General features: G+C 37.0%; 1 protein-coding gene across 4 annotated transcripts in view; it reads right to left on the bottom strand.

Moving 5' to 3' along the window:
• Positions 1–15327, bottom strand: part of DNAI7 (dynein axonemal intermediate chain 7) — an 82846-nt gene that overhangs the window by 6096 nt on the left and 61423 nt on the right. For all 4 annotated transcript variants that reach the window (XM_007446276.1, XM_007446275.1, XM_007446274.1 and 1 more), the window contains 3 exons: positions 8058–8133; positions 5301–5461; positions 2345–2501 (listed from right to left, as the gene is read on the bottom strand). In XM_007446276.1, coding sequence (XP_007446338.1) covers positions 2345–2501; positions 5301–5461; positions 8058–8133 — 394 coding nt within the window. The remainder of the gene's footprint in view (positions 1–2344; positions 2502–5300; positions 5462–8057; positions 8134–15327) is intronic.

The following is a 15327-nucleotide window of genomic DNA, read 5'->3' on the forward strand; positions in this document are numbered from 1 at the left end:
ACCCAACTTAAAAATGGGCAGAAGATTTGCATAAACATTTCATCAAAGAAGATATACAAAAGTATAGTAAATACATTAAAAAAGATGCTCAACATTACCGGTCATTGGGGAAATACAAATTAAAACCACAAACTACCATTTCACACCCACTAGAGTGGCTATAATCAAAAAAACAGATAACAACAAATGTTGGCAAGGATGTGGAGAAACGGGAAACCTCGTATCTTGCTGGTACAGATACTTTGAAAAACAATTTGGCAAGTTTCTTAAATAGTTAAGCATCAATTTACCATTCAACCCAGCAATTCCACTCCTAGGGATATACCCAAGAGGAATGAAGACATACGTCCACATGAGACTTACATGTGAAAGTTCTCTTAGTCTCTTAAGGACCTGTTCAATATTTCACCCTAGGAGAAGCCTTCCGTAACTCTCCAGATGGGACCCAGCCACTATTCTGCTCCTTAGCACTTCTATTATATAGCACCTTACTACATTGTATTATGATTTTTTTCCCTCTCCGCCTCTCCTACAACTTTGAAAACTCCTGGAAGAAGGAGCTATGTCTCATTTATCTCTATCTTTCTTATTGTTTAGCATATTTATGGAACAAATGAATGAATCATTATCTTTCTAGAACACCCTCTTCATTCCCACTTGCCTTTCTCCTCTTCTCACATGGAGGGTTTCACTGACTATTTTTGAGTCTTAAATTCAATATAATAAATACGATTATATTGGAAAACTAAGTTCTTTATAATTCCTCTTTTTGCTTTTACATTAACAAAATTATTTTAATTTGTAAACGTAAAAATTAAGTATTGCCTATAAATAAATTCTTCAACTTTCTAGTATTCCCTGGCAAAAAAAGTTTCCCCATGGTTTAAAAATTACTGGAGTTGTAGATTACTGTCGTATAATTACTATAGTTAGAGTCAATTTTTACATATTGTATTTCCCTGAATCATGTGGGATAATTTACCTTGTCTAATACTAATTGAGTATGAATAAATTTTAATGTGATAAATATTTAGGAACATTACCGTTAAAGGAAAAGTGAAACCTCTAAAAGCAACATAAAAGGAAAAAAATTACCTAATGTTCATTTTGATATACCTTATGGTTTAATATATTGATAAAAATATACTGTTTTTAATATATAAATTATTTCTAGAATAAATAATATCTTGTGGCTATGTCTATACAAGCAAAAGTATGGAGTATTGTAGCAACCATGAAAAAGTTTAAAGTACAAAATATTCTCTAAATTCTCTGCCCCCATTAACTAAATAAAGTAATAGCTCTGTGCTTTAGTGATCTTATCTGTTCTAAACCTATCATCTAGTATGTAAACCCTTTCACAAATAGATGGATGTAGAATAATTCACCTACACTAAAAACAAAGCTATTCGGCTTTCATCTAAGAGCCCCAAAATGTGCATACATTGATTCACAAGACCGTGACCTTTCAAAGTTTACCCTGCCAACCCCAAATAAGGTATCTGCTAATGACTGGTGAATTATTAGCTTGTATTTTTGTTAGTACTTCTGATTTTACTGATATTTATTTAACATTTTGAGTAAGCAATAATTTCCCATGATTCAACAGTCAGAAGTTATAAAGAGGCATACAGTGGCTAGTTTTCCTCTTTCTCAGGTTTCCCATTTGCCCACTCCACATCCTTAGTACCTGGCTGTAATAAGCTTTGCAACTTATAAATCATTAGCATTAAAATAATCAAATTTTAATCACCGGGCTTCCCTGGTGGCGCAGTGGTTGAGAGTCCGCCTGCCGATGCAGGGGACATGGGTTCGTGCCCTGGTCCGGGAGGATCCCACATGCCGCGGAGCGGCTGGGCCCGTGAGCCATGGCCGCTGAGCCGGCGCGTCTGGAGCCTGTGCTCCGCAATGGGAGAGGCCACAACAGTGAGAGGCCCGCGTAACACACACACACACACACAAAAATTTTAATCACCCCAGTGTGAATTATTTGGGCATTTCAAGAGAGAGTAGGCTTTTCATTTGTTTGTTTTTGATTTGCTATGCTATCTTGATATTTTTGTTCATTTCCTTCTTTTTTAAAACTCAATTGTATAAACATAAGGACATTTCTCAGAGAATATGGCAGATATAAACACTTCAGCAACTAATAGTTATAAAAAACTCCAATCCCTCTTCTTTTCCATCAAAAGCAAACAAAACAAAGACCCTAGAATTGGCAGAGAAATATGTAAGATTAGAAACTCAGTTTACACGCTGCATTTCCTAATTTGATTTAAGAATTTATATTATTGTATCTCTTTTCATTACATAATTATCAAAGCTGGTTAAGACACTGCCGTACCTTCAGCATCCCACCTTGCAACCATAGGATTCTCAAAAAAGATTACGTTCTCATGAACCTCAAGCATGACCTCTATGGGTGGGAAAGTGTTTTCTGTTCCAAAGTCTTCTGCAGTTTCTGGAGGATATGTATATTTCTGTAATCCTTCTTTGAGTATCTTTTAAAAATGACCAAAATAATACCAAGTTAGAAGCTGACTGGTAACAGTTAAAGATATAAATATTGCTGAATAAGCTATACAGTTATTTTAAATAAGCACTGCAGTTTGGTCACATTTAACTATAGATTGACTAACAAAATATCACAATAAAATTAAAGATAATGATTTGAGGAAAAAAAAATCACGACATTTGAATGTAATTCAGAACCCTCCTATGGGCCAGGTTCTATGCTGGCTGGGACTTAACTACTCATTTTATCCCTCCAAGTAACTGTACGAGGCATATATTTAACAGAGAAGATAACTGGGACTTACAGAAATCAATTAATGTGCCAAAGATTACAAAATGACTTCAGGAAGGTGCCAGAAGTCAAAAATAGATCTACAGGACTCCAAATCCCATGTTCCAACACCTTGGTTAGGGTGTGTGTGGGAAGACAGAAAGAAGTATAAGCAACCTTTTGAGAAGTGTAGAAATGAATGAAATTAATTAAAAATCATCATATTGCATACCTTAAACTTACACAATGTTATATTTCAATTATTTCTCAAAAAAGCTCTGGGGGAAGGGTGGGGAGAAAGTAAATTAAGCCAAGGGCAGATGTCTGTGGGATAAAGCAGATTTGTCCATTATCAGAATTTAGCAGAGAAGGATCTAGGAAAGGGGGGGAAGATTAAAAATGTTACAAAATAGGGCTTCCCTGGTGGCGCAGTGGTTGGGAGTCCACCTGCCGATGCAGGGGACACAGGTTCGTGCCCCGGTCTGGGAAGATCCCACGTGCCGCAGAGCGGCTGGGCCCGTGAGCCATGGCCGCTGAGCCTGCGCGTCCGGAGCCTGTGCTCCTGCGACGGGAGAGGCCACAACAGTGAGAGGCCCGCGTACCGCCAAAAAAAAAAAAAAAAAAAAAAACAAAAAAAAAGAGGAAAAAATTGGATGGGGAAAATTTCTAGGGGATGTGTGAGATTATTAAAAAGGGACTTGGAAAAAAGAAGGAAGGCGACTTTGTTGCAGGAGAGAAACACAGGTGTGAAGGAGGATACTTTGGGCTCAAACTGGGAGCCTGGAGTGGCGGTATCAGGATATCCTGCCAAAATTCAAGAACAACAACTCTTTGGATGAATCCTTGAAATTCCCAGTTCAGGGTGGGACCTTCCTATGGATAAAGAGTTTTGAAGGCCTACCTCCACCAAAGGGTGTCTTTCTTGGACTCCTCCCTGTTCTTCAATTATCCCTGAGGTAGGGAAGGTTGATTCAAGTAGATTCTTCAAAGTGGCTACAGACCAGATTATCTCCCCACGTTCACCCTAATAACTGCATTCTCATTTGTGGGGAGAAGGGGAAAGGAACAGCGATATCATCCCTAAGAGGGTAAAAATTAGCTTAGGGGGATCATGAAACAATTGTACTCTTTTAGGTATAAAATACAGATACACATATAGCACATAAGCAGATACACATTGTATCTGTGGTATTAATATTTTGGGCGAGGGGGCAGTTGGGAAAAAATGTCTACAAAGACTCCTTAGAGGGGTGATAATGGAAAAAAAATAAAAATTGAGAAATACCTCTCTAATTCAAGAATGCATGAAGATCCTTAATGGATAGGATCGTGGGTGAGAAGTGCCTGACGATCTATGTACATGATGTGTTAGAGCAGAGAGATGGGGATGGGAGGGGGTTGGGAGGGAGCAGGGAGAAAGAAAAGAAGGGCAGGAGAGAAAGAAAGGAAGGAGGAAGGGGCCATGACAACATAACTGGGTGTATCTGGGACTTAGGCCACCAAAAGTTAAACCAAGCCAATCCTAGTGCAAGTGTTACTGCTTATTGAAACAGAAGTGAGAAACTCCTTGAAAAATGATGAACAACTGCGACCATCAGTATCCTTACTACTCATGTAGGCTATCTGTACATCAGCAGCATTGGCATTGCCTGGATCAGTGCTTCTCGAACTTTAATGTGCATATGAATCACCTTAGGGTCCTGTTAAAATGCAGATGAAGCAGATCTGAGGTGAAACACCAAATTACGCATTTCTAACAAGTTCCCAGGTGATGCTGATGCTTCAGGTTCATAGACCACACTTTGTATATCAAAGATCCAGACCAGTGGTTCTCAAAGTTTGGAATGTATTTTGCTAAAACACAGACTGCTGAGTCTCACCTCCAGAGTTTTTGATTCAGTAGGACTGAGGTGGGGCCCATGAATTTGCATTTCTAGCAAATTCTCAGATGATGCCAAATGATTCTGAGGCTTCTGGTCAAGGGACCACATGCTGGGAACCACTGATTTAGACCAGAGTCCACCAACTGTGGCCCCCGAGAAATCCAGCCCACCACCAGTTTTTGTAAATAAAGTTTAACTGGGACACAGTGAGGCCCGTTCATTTACATATGACTGTTTTAATGTTACAGTGGCGGAGTTGAGGAGTTGCGACAGAGCTGGTACGGCCCACAAAGCTGAAAATATTTACCATCTGGTTCTTTACAGAAAAAGCTTGCCAGCCTCTGAAATAGACTGTCATTATTAAGGCCAAATTGGCACAATATAATCATAGTGCTATAGGTTTACAATTAAGTTAACATGTATGAATTCTAGTTTTAAAATCCATATTATTTCAGATTTCTTTCCTTTAGTATCTGATTCAAATTTATACATTCAAGACAGTTTAAAATTACATTGTTTCCTTTGTGCTTGCTTAATAGGGTTAAATTCATTAGATGTTTAGATCGTTTGAGATGAAGTAAAAGCATGAGAAATTATTTTATTCATAAATTTTGATTCAAGAATTAACCTACTTCCACAATCATCCAGCCCTTCCTCGGTTTACACTGTGGAGGAAGCTCCAAAATATCCAAGTGGTGCACTCCACCCAGAGCCGTGAATTGGCATAAATCAACCTCATTTTCTTCAGAGAAATATGGCTTTTCAGGGGCATTCTCTAACAGCAACAACTGCGCTGAAATTCATCAGATTAGTTCAGTTTCTAAATAGATCAAAACGTTTCTGTATTTTCTTAGCGGGAAAATGAAAATGTTCTAATACTGGTAAATGAAGTTTTTATTTAGCTGCTAAACATTTTCAAAATGTGGTTGATTCAAAACTATTCACAAAGCTAAGCTTGAACGTGGGAATAGGCATGCATAATGTTAGGGTGCAGGGGAGGGCCCCATTTATATTTTATATACTAACATTTTAGGAATTTGTATACAATAAGGATGTGTTACTATTAACATAAAAACCTTAAAAATATGGTTTATAGTATGGGAGGGAAAATAATTTTCCCACTACCCTTCTGAGTTCTTGGCCAACACTCCTGAAATAAAAGATAGATTAACAAGAGAAAAATGAACAGGAGTTTATTAACATGTACACCTCATGTATACATGGGAGATACCCTGAGAAAAACTAGTAACTCAAAGAGGTGGTTTAGAACTCTGGCTTATATAGCATCTTCTACAAAGAATAATAAATTTGTGGAGAAATAACAGGACAAAGGAAAGCAGTTTTAGGCTTCCAAGGGCAGAGATAAAGCCTGTTATGTAAATTCCTCTGGCACCCTCTCCAGGCTGATAGGGTCTAAACTTGTCTCTGGGAATTAACCTTTAACCTTTGTCCCTCCTGGTAGAGAGGGGAGGAAAAACACTTTTGAAAGTTTATGCCCTGCTTTTAGGCAAATAGGAGGAGGGTAAGGACCTTTTCTTGCATCTTTTTAATTGTTTTCAGCTCAAAATAATTCTTATGCCAAAGTGACAGATTTTGGGGTGGCATATCCTGCTAACCTTCATTATAAAAGATCAAAAGTGGTTTAACACAAAATTTAATAACTGACAAATTAATTTTTTTTAATTGGACATTATGGAGCTAAAAATCTGAAAGGAGTAAAATGTTAAAAAAATAAAATTTGGCCCATATATGAAATGAAAGCTAATTTTTTTTTTTTTCAACAAAAATAGGCCCAGCTTATAGAAGAACAGGGATGGAGGTTTGAAAGTGAAGAAACTGGACTGGATAATCTTTGTGTTCAGACATTTTACAGGGAAATTCTATGATCCCATAAATCTCAGTGCACAATCAGGGGATATCTGATGTCACATACCATCATTCCCACCTTTCACCAAAATTCTTTCAATAGAGTGTAATAGATAAGAAGAGGAAATCAGACCCTTACAGGTTCCACCCTTGACTAGCTGTGTGACTTTATACAAGATATGCTAATTAACATCTCTAGTCTCAGTTCCTTCCTCAAAAAATGCATATAATAGTAGGATCTATCTTCTACAATTTGGGGGAGCTGTGATTTAATACAAGAAAGGAGTTTAGAACCGGTGCCAGACCCATAGTGAAAATTCAGGAACTGTTAGTCTTATTATTTATCATTACAATTTTCCTCGCCCATTAAAGGAAGCACACTGAGATGGCACTGAATTTAACCCACAGAGATTAGGCACTGAAAATAAGTGGAAATATCCAGAGAAAATTCCAGTTAAGCAATTGCCCCCTTTTCCTTGTATACATTCAATAAAATGTATACCTTAAGTAATTTTCAAATGTATCTAGTTAATAGTCCATTTACCTGAAAAGAAAGTCAGAAAGAATACTGTGTCCCAATTTAGACTATTTATGATATATATTATTTGGGGATCACCATGTAGAAACCTTGGTATTACTGAGAGAGTTTCATGAATTGAATATATTATCATATTTCTAACAGGAAAATTATCTCATAAGGATTATAGAAAAATTATAAAGATATAAACCTAGTTGACTGCTGACACAAAAGTGTACTGGAAAAACTGAAGTAGACAAGAAGCCTGTTATAAAAAAATATGCTAAGAAATATATAAAAAGTATATTCCTTAGAAGTTACTGGGAAAGAAGCATAATGATAAAGTTAGTGGAAAACATGTATATAAATCTCAAACTAAAAAGATTTTCAAATTAGACATCACTATCTTTTGACATATTAAAACTATATCCAGTTTCTACTTGCCAGGATAAGACTGAATACAGAAGTGTTGAAAAATTTCTGATCATGTACGTGTGCTTGAGAATGTTCAATGCAACACTGCTTGCAATAATAAAAAAAATTAGAAATAACCTTATTGTCTACTAATAAGGATTTAAATAATGTCCCATTATTGGATGACATTATACAGATACTTTAAAAAGTAAGGTTGCCAATGTGCTCTGACTTAGAATCTTGTTGAATATTATTCATTTAAGCAGAATATATATTGTGTTCTATGTATGTATGTACAATGACAAATATTATTAGGTGAAAAAAAGTAATTTTCAACAAAAACATCTGTATGATATGATCCCATGGTTTTATTTAAAACCAAAAGAGAGAGAAACAGAGACAGAGAGAGAGATTGCACAAATTTTAAAAAGTTGTTAACACTGGTTATATCAGAAAAGGGATGAGGAAGAATTTTCACTTTATACTTCTGCAACATCTGAGTATTTTTTTTTTAACAATGTCCCTGCATTTCTTTTGTAAGCAGAAAAATCCCAATAAAATTAAATTCTAAAAATGTAATTTAGAGGAATACCTGCTGAAACTGTTTCACTTAATAATTTCATCTCCAGTTCATATTTTGTGGCTTCAGGTTCTTCCTGGACAGAACTCTACAGAGAACACAAGGACAGATGGGTGTGATCGTCAGTGTCTGCTGCAGCCCAGATTCACTCACTTCCTGTTCCAGTTCCCACTAGATTTCTGCTACCTTAATTCCAGGGCCTCAGACGGACACTTGCTCTGGCCTAAAACTGGATTCAAAAACAATATTTAAAAAATTAATTTAAATGAGAGCCCATCTCCACAGAACCTCACAAGGGCAGGAGCTAGCCTGCTCAGATTCTCTGCTGAAAACCCCTAAGTGTAAAATAGAGAGACTAGGAAGCAATGCAAGCTATAAAAATATTTGTATTTGCATTTTGGTTTTAGCCAAGTTTTAGATTTTGCTTGATTTTGGCAATAAACTCTCTGATAGACTAATTCCAAAGCCTGCTTTTGGGTAAGCCTCTGAGGGGAATTAAAGATGCTATGTACCAAGTCATGTAGAAGATATCATTACATCCTGGTGTAGTAAAAAGAACACTACAAAAAGAGGACATAGGAATTTATATTTAAATCTGCCACTAACTTACCTTTGTGACCTTGAGCAAGTCATTTAACCATTATGGGCCTCAAATGCCTGATCTAACAACCCATTTGGTATGTAACTGTGTGCCAGACATATGATACCTCTTGGAAACAATCCTAAGAGATAGCTATTATTTTCATTTTACAAAAAAGGGAACTGAAGCTTAGGGAGATGACTGGTCTAAGGGTCAAATAAAATAATAAAAGTAAAGAATTTTGTACGCTGTAAAGTACTAGATAAATGCAGTATTATGAAAATTTGCTATGTGTGTGCTAATATTTGCAAACTGGATCACATCCAGCAAACTTCATTTGATCTCAAATACCACCTGTACTTTTCTACAGCAATAAAAGAAGCTTATACCAGAATTCTAGTCAGAAGCTTAATGCCAGTTCATCCCACCATGCCTCTCACCCTCATCCACCATACAAAGCCAAGTTCCCCTTAGTAAATTATCTTTTCCCTACTCTCATCACGATATTGCCCTGTATCTTCCTCTTGACCAGTTTTAACACTATGCATTCTCTGCCAACTCTTTCCATCAGGCCTCTGACACTTCTCACTTATTAACTCATTCATTCAAAGAATTTTTATTGAGTGCCTAAATTGTACAGGCATCCATAGATGCTAGAAGTAAAAGGAAAGAAAAGACAAGGTCCCTGACTTAAGGAGCTGCCAGTCTATTAGGAAAGCAGGTAAACAAATAGTCATAATACCATTTGTGGGTGCTATAGCGTAGTAAGGGGTACACAATAGAATAGAAAGGAAGAACAGTTAATTCTGTGGGAAAAATAGTCTGTGGGTGGTGAAAAAAGGAAACACTACCCAAAGGTGGTAATGTTTGAACTAAATCTTGAAATATAATTAGGTCTTCCCCAAAATGGTGGGAGGGAATTTTAAGTATGAGTGAAGGCAGAAAGGTATGAAGCAAAACAGGGTAACAGGCACCCCTGAGTAGTCAGGCATGGTTGGAATGAGACAGGTTAGGAGGGTGTAAAGATTTGAAGCTGGAGAGAGGCAGGTCAGCCTGTGGAGAGCTTTGGATGTCACTCTAAAGACCAGAATTTCCTCTGTGGGTAAAAGAGAGCCCCAAAAAGATTTTTACTAGGAAAGTAACGTGAAGAAATTTGCATTTGGAAAGAGTATTCTGGTGCCCACCTGATAAATGTATTGCTTTGTAAAGAGTATGAAGTCCAAGGTAAGAGGATCAGGGCCTAACTCAAGATAGAAGCAATCAGGACCATTAGAAGGAGCATATGTGAGAGATGATAAGGAAGTAAATCAACATAACTTGGATGGCAACTGGATATAGAAGTAAGGCAAGGGACAGGCAAAGACTGGTTTACAGATGCTTGGCTTAGGTAATAAGATGGATGGTGGTAACAGTTACCAAGAAAAGAAAAGGAAGAACAGGTTTGGGGAAAAAAAGTAGTGAATTTGATTGTGGATATTGGATTTGAGGTGCCCATGGAACATCTAGGCAGCCTTTGATATTATCTACCATTAAAAAGCCAGTTGCATTTCTTTCTTACAGGAAGGATTTTCTCCAACGATAATATCAAAGATATCAAACCAACAAGTGAGTCTGCCTTTCCAATTCACATCTTCAAAAAGTTGAGAATTCTTCAGCATGTAGATCAAACTGGTTTTCTACCTTGCAGGGGGTCCAAGAATTTAGACTTTCTCAACAGAACGTTCCCCTTAATAACCACAGTACTTCAGTATGCAACAACAGGAATTTATCAGTGTCCGTATTATCACGTAAGAGAATAATCTTGTATTTAAGTCAACTTTGCCTTTATATAATTGCCTTTATATAATTCATAATTTTTATAATTCTATGTTACTCTTTAGTTCAATTGACTCTTTTTGAAGTTAGACTTCTGGAGGAAGGAAGCAATGGGTCAATTTACATTCTGATGCAAGTTTCTTAATCTTAATAACTATTCTAGAATGTTTTCCTCTCATTGCAGCTAGAACATACTCCTGCACAATAATTAAACTCCAAACCACATTTATTGATACTATAAGCCTTCATAGTTTTATACATTCTAAAACTCCTTGTGTTTGTTGGCAATGAAACTGAAAAAACACATTTGATATCTTTCTTCATATTGATATCATGTTTATATCTGCTAATGAAAAGTCCTCTTTCATCATAATTGTTTTAGAAATTTTTCCATGTATTTTTTTTCTTCTAGCTAAACTTTAATAGTGTTTTGTCAAGTCTCAACAGTTACCAACTGGAATTTTTATTTGAATTGCACTAAATTTATAGATTTATAGTAAATCTATCTAAAAAATAACATTTCTTAAAACTGTTTGCCTGGAAATGTTGACAGAGTATGAAGCAGAGAAGGTAGTTAAAGTATAACTTTTCAATGACACCTTGGTTCAACAGGTATAGGAATTGGCTTATAACAGGGAAGAACTTCACAGAACACAAGCAATTTTTCATTGTAACTTGATTAATGTGCAGTTATTGTAGTGTGGAAATTCTTTTAATATATGTGTAATGTGAATTTGATATAAAAACATAACCTGGGTCATGAATAAGATCATGGAAACAGACTAGAAATTCCAGAAACAGATCTCAGGATCCACTTGGGAATTCAGCATATGGCATTTCAGATCAATAGAAAAAGCCTAGGTTTATATGGTAAGTGTTTTGAGACAGCTGGCTAAGATTTGAAATAAAATAAATTTAGATTCTCCCCATTTTACACTAAAATAAATTCCAGATGGATAAAAGATTTAAATGTGAAGGCATAAATAAACCAATCAAAAGCCACAAAAATCATGAAAATATTAGAAGAGAACATGGGAGACTTGATATCAATAATTATCAATGGGGCTTCCCTGGTGGCGCAGTGGTTGGGAGTCTGCCTGCCAATGCAGGGGACACGGGTTCACACCCTGGTCTGGGAAGATCCCACATGCCGCGGAGCAACTGGGCCCATGAGCCACAATTACTGAGCCTGAGCATCTGGAGCCTGTGCTCTGCAACAAGAGAGGCCGCGATAGTGAGAGGCCCCGTGCACCGCGATGAAGAGTGGCCCCCGCTTGCCACAACTAGAGAAAGCCCTCGCACAGAAATGAAGACCCAACACAGCCATAAATAAATAAATAAATAAATAAATAAAATTATCAATGAAATAGGTGATCTTGATATTGGACATCTGCAAAATGCCAGTACTGAATACTGTACACATTTGATAGAATGTCTTGAATTTCACTGTCCGTCAAGAGAATATCTACACAAAGGAAGTTCATTGATCTGAAATCCAATTTTTTCATCATCAAAAGATAATTTAACTACAGCTTCAGAATAAAGTGTTGGAACTGGCTCTTGATAAGGAATTGAAGATGACTTTTGAAAATTCAGCATCATATGCTTCATTTTGTACAGAAGATAAGAATGATTACCCTGAGTGGGCCGAAGCCTCATTCATTCCTGTGGCTTTAATACCATCTATAGGCCGGTGGTTCCCAAATCCATGCTAGTGATGATCTTCAGGACACATACACTGTGCTGCTCAGCCCTGGAAAGACACAGTCTACACACACACGGTGGCTGGATCTGACTTTGCTCAGAACTCCAGGTTCACGTTTGCCTACTTGACATTTCCATTTGTGTGTTCCAAACTTACCATGTCCCCACCAAAATCCTCTGGTTTCTGTCACTCTCAACCAATTCAGCCCATACCTGTCCACCTCAGTAAATTGCGCTACCATCTTCTTAGTTCCCCAAATCAAAACTCAGCAGCATTTGTTTATTTTACCTCCCAAACATATCCAGCTTTCCAAGTCTCTTACTACCACCTTTGTCCAAGCCACCGTGGCTTCTCATGCCTTTCTAGTACTACTGAACTCAATACCATGCTTCTACTCTGGCCCCTCACAATTTTTTAATCTACGTAATGGCCAGAATAACCTTTCCAGGTGATAAATCATGCCATTCTCATACTTAGAGCCCTCTAATGCCTTCCTACTGCATTTACAATAAAATCTTAACCTCTTCTTCTGGCCTACAAAGCCCTGCTTCACCTCGCTTCTGCTTTTCTCTCTGACGTCATCACATATCGCTCTCCTCTTTGCCCCACTGTACATCAGCCCACCGGCTTTCTTCCTGGGCTTCACTCCTGTCTTATGACCTTTGCAGTAATTTTACCCTCAGATCAGAATATTTCTACCCTAATAATTACATAGCTGATTCCTTCTTGGGTTTCAGCTTAAATAATAACTCATCATACAAGCCCTCCCTAAACACCCAATCTAGTTACCACCCTGATTAATTCTGTGCATGCCATTTATTAGTATCTGCTATTTTCCAGTTTTTTCTTATTTATTGTTGGTTTCTCCTGACTTGCAAGTAAATTGCGAGAGCAGGAATCTCTTGTCCTTTACCACTGCCCTCTGAGGGCCAGAATAGTGCCTGGTATATAGAGGTAGGCATTCGATAAATATTTGCTGAATGAGTAAAGAAATAAGAACAAGGTCCAGGGAATGACCGGGGAAACAGGCTGAAGTAAGTCTGTAGGAAGTTAAAGGTTGATGAATGCTAAAGCTAGGTTTTGCACGTGGGTTATCCTCAAAGATTTTTAATTTATCCATGATGATGCCAAGAAGTCCCTGAATCTCTAGGGCTATTTATTTCATGCCTCCACACTTTTCCCTCTGAGCAGAACAATTTCCTTTCCTTCCCATCTCCACTCCTCCATGCCTATCAAAAGATTTAGCTCAAAGGTTACCTCATCAGAGAAGACTTCCGGTCTGTTCATTCTGTTTTTTTTTTTTTTTAATTCATTTTGATCTCTTAACTCCCATGCCTAATTATCTCTCATTGCACACATCAGAACGTACGGTAACTGTTACACTTATCCACAATCATGTCAAATTCCTCATAAAAGGCACTTAGTAAATTTTATATTTCATATATATGTTTTATATATTATATATACTAATATTTATATTAAATATATAATACATATATACTCATAGTTATGTTAAATCTGGTATCTGCTTATTTATTTATTTTTGGCTGCATTGGGTCTGTATTGCTGTGCGGGGCTTTCTCTAGTTGCAGTGAGTTGGGGCTACTTTCCTTGTGGTGCGCAGGCTCCTCGTTGCGGTGGCTTCTCTTGTTGCAGAGCATGGGCTCTAGGCACGCGGGCTCAGTAGTTGTGGTGCATGGGCTTAGTTACTCCACAGCATGTAGGATCTTCCTGGACCAGGCCTTGAACCCATGTCCCCTGCATTGCCATGTGGATTCTTAACAACTGCACCACCAGGGAAGCCCGACAAAGACTATTTTTAACTTGAACTTTAAGAAGTTCAAAGGCCCATTATATCATGCATGCCCCTTAGATCACCAAACTATTTCTGAAGATAATTATTATTTTTAAAAAGCAACATTTCTCATATTTTGCTACACTTAAATTAGACTTTTCAAAAAATTTTCTAAGATATATTAATTGGAAAGAGAGTATTAGCCAATACTGACATTGTAAATATTATTATTATTACACATTTAAATGAACTAAAATATGGTATTAAGAGCCCTCTAGTGGCAAAATCCTTAATAGAGCCATGAAAAAAGAAGACAATTTGGACCATCTTCTAAACCTAAGAGATTTAATTTTTAAATTAACAAAGTACTAAATACTTGGTATTTGTAATCACATCACATATCAAGCATAATTAAAATATTTTGGGCCATAGATTCCTGTATTATTATACTGATATTTGCCTTGCAATCAGCCTCCAAATTTATTAAAAAGATACAAGAAATGTAATATTATATTATAATATGCCAACCTAAAATTATAAAAATAAGCAGCTTATCCTAAAGAAAAAGTTTTAAAAATAGAAAAATCTCTTCCTCTAAAGCCAAAACACAAGTAAATTTGCCTACTGATCCTACAGGTAGTCCCTAATTTACATACACTCACACAAACACATGTACACATACACATACAAGTTAAATTTCATCAATTTATATATGCCAGTTTAAAAAATGTATGCCATATTTTACCATACCAAGAAAACAGTGTTATGAGTGACATTTAGGGTTATGATAGTTTCTATATTGCTGTGATTATAAAGGAATACAAACCTCACCACTGCCCATAAATATTGCTTCACATTCTGAGCTCCAACTGGACTGCAAGAAGCACACGTCTCCTGAGGCCACTGTGGGGTTGGAAGTGAAGCCTTCCTATCACCACCTTTACTATGCCAGATCACCCCAGGGGTCACAACTGCTGAGGAGAGGGTCCCAAGAATCACTAGTGACAAGCCTGTAGATTCCCTAAAGTGACAGAAATGGTTCCCAGCACACCCAACTGTAACTGAGAGTCTTAAGTGTCTCAAAAACACAGGATAATTTTAATGTGGGGACTGGTTGAATTCTTTGATACGAGTGATTGTTCTTACACAGGTTGTTCACAACAAATCAGACTCAAGTTAGGGCCTACTTTTAATCACTTAACCGTCCATTCATTCGCTTATTCCTTCATTCATTCAATAAACATTTATCGAAACTCTATCGCGTACCAGGCCCTGTGCTTACTGTAAATATGAAATCTATCCTTATCCTCCTAAATATGATTCATATCCTAAATATGAATATCCTTATCCTCATCCTCGAGATCATAATTTAGTGTTTAAGTTAAGA

The sequence above is a fragment of the Lipotes vexillifer genome, unplaced genomic scaffold (assembly GCF_000442215.2).
Source record: "Lipotes vexillifer unplaced genomic scaffold, Lipotes_vexillifer_v1.1 scaffold477, whole genome shotgun sequence".
NCBI classification, from domain to species: domain Eukaryota; kingdom Metazoa; phylum Chordata; class Mammalia; order Artiodactyla; family Lipotidae; genus Lipotes; species Lipotes vexillifer.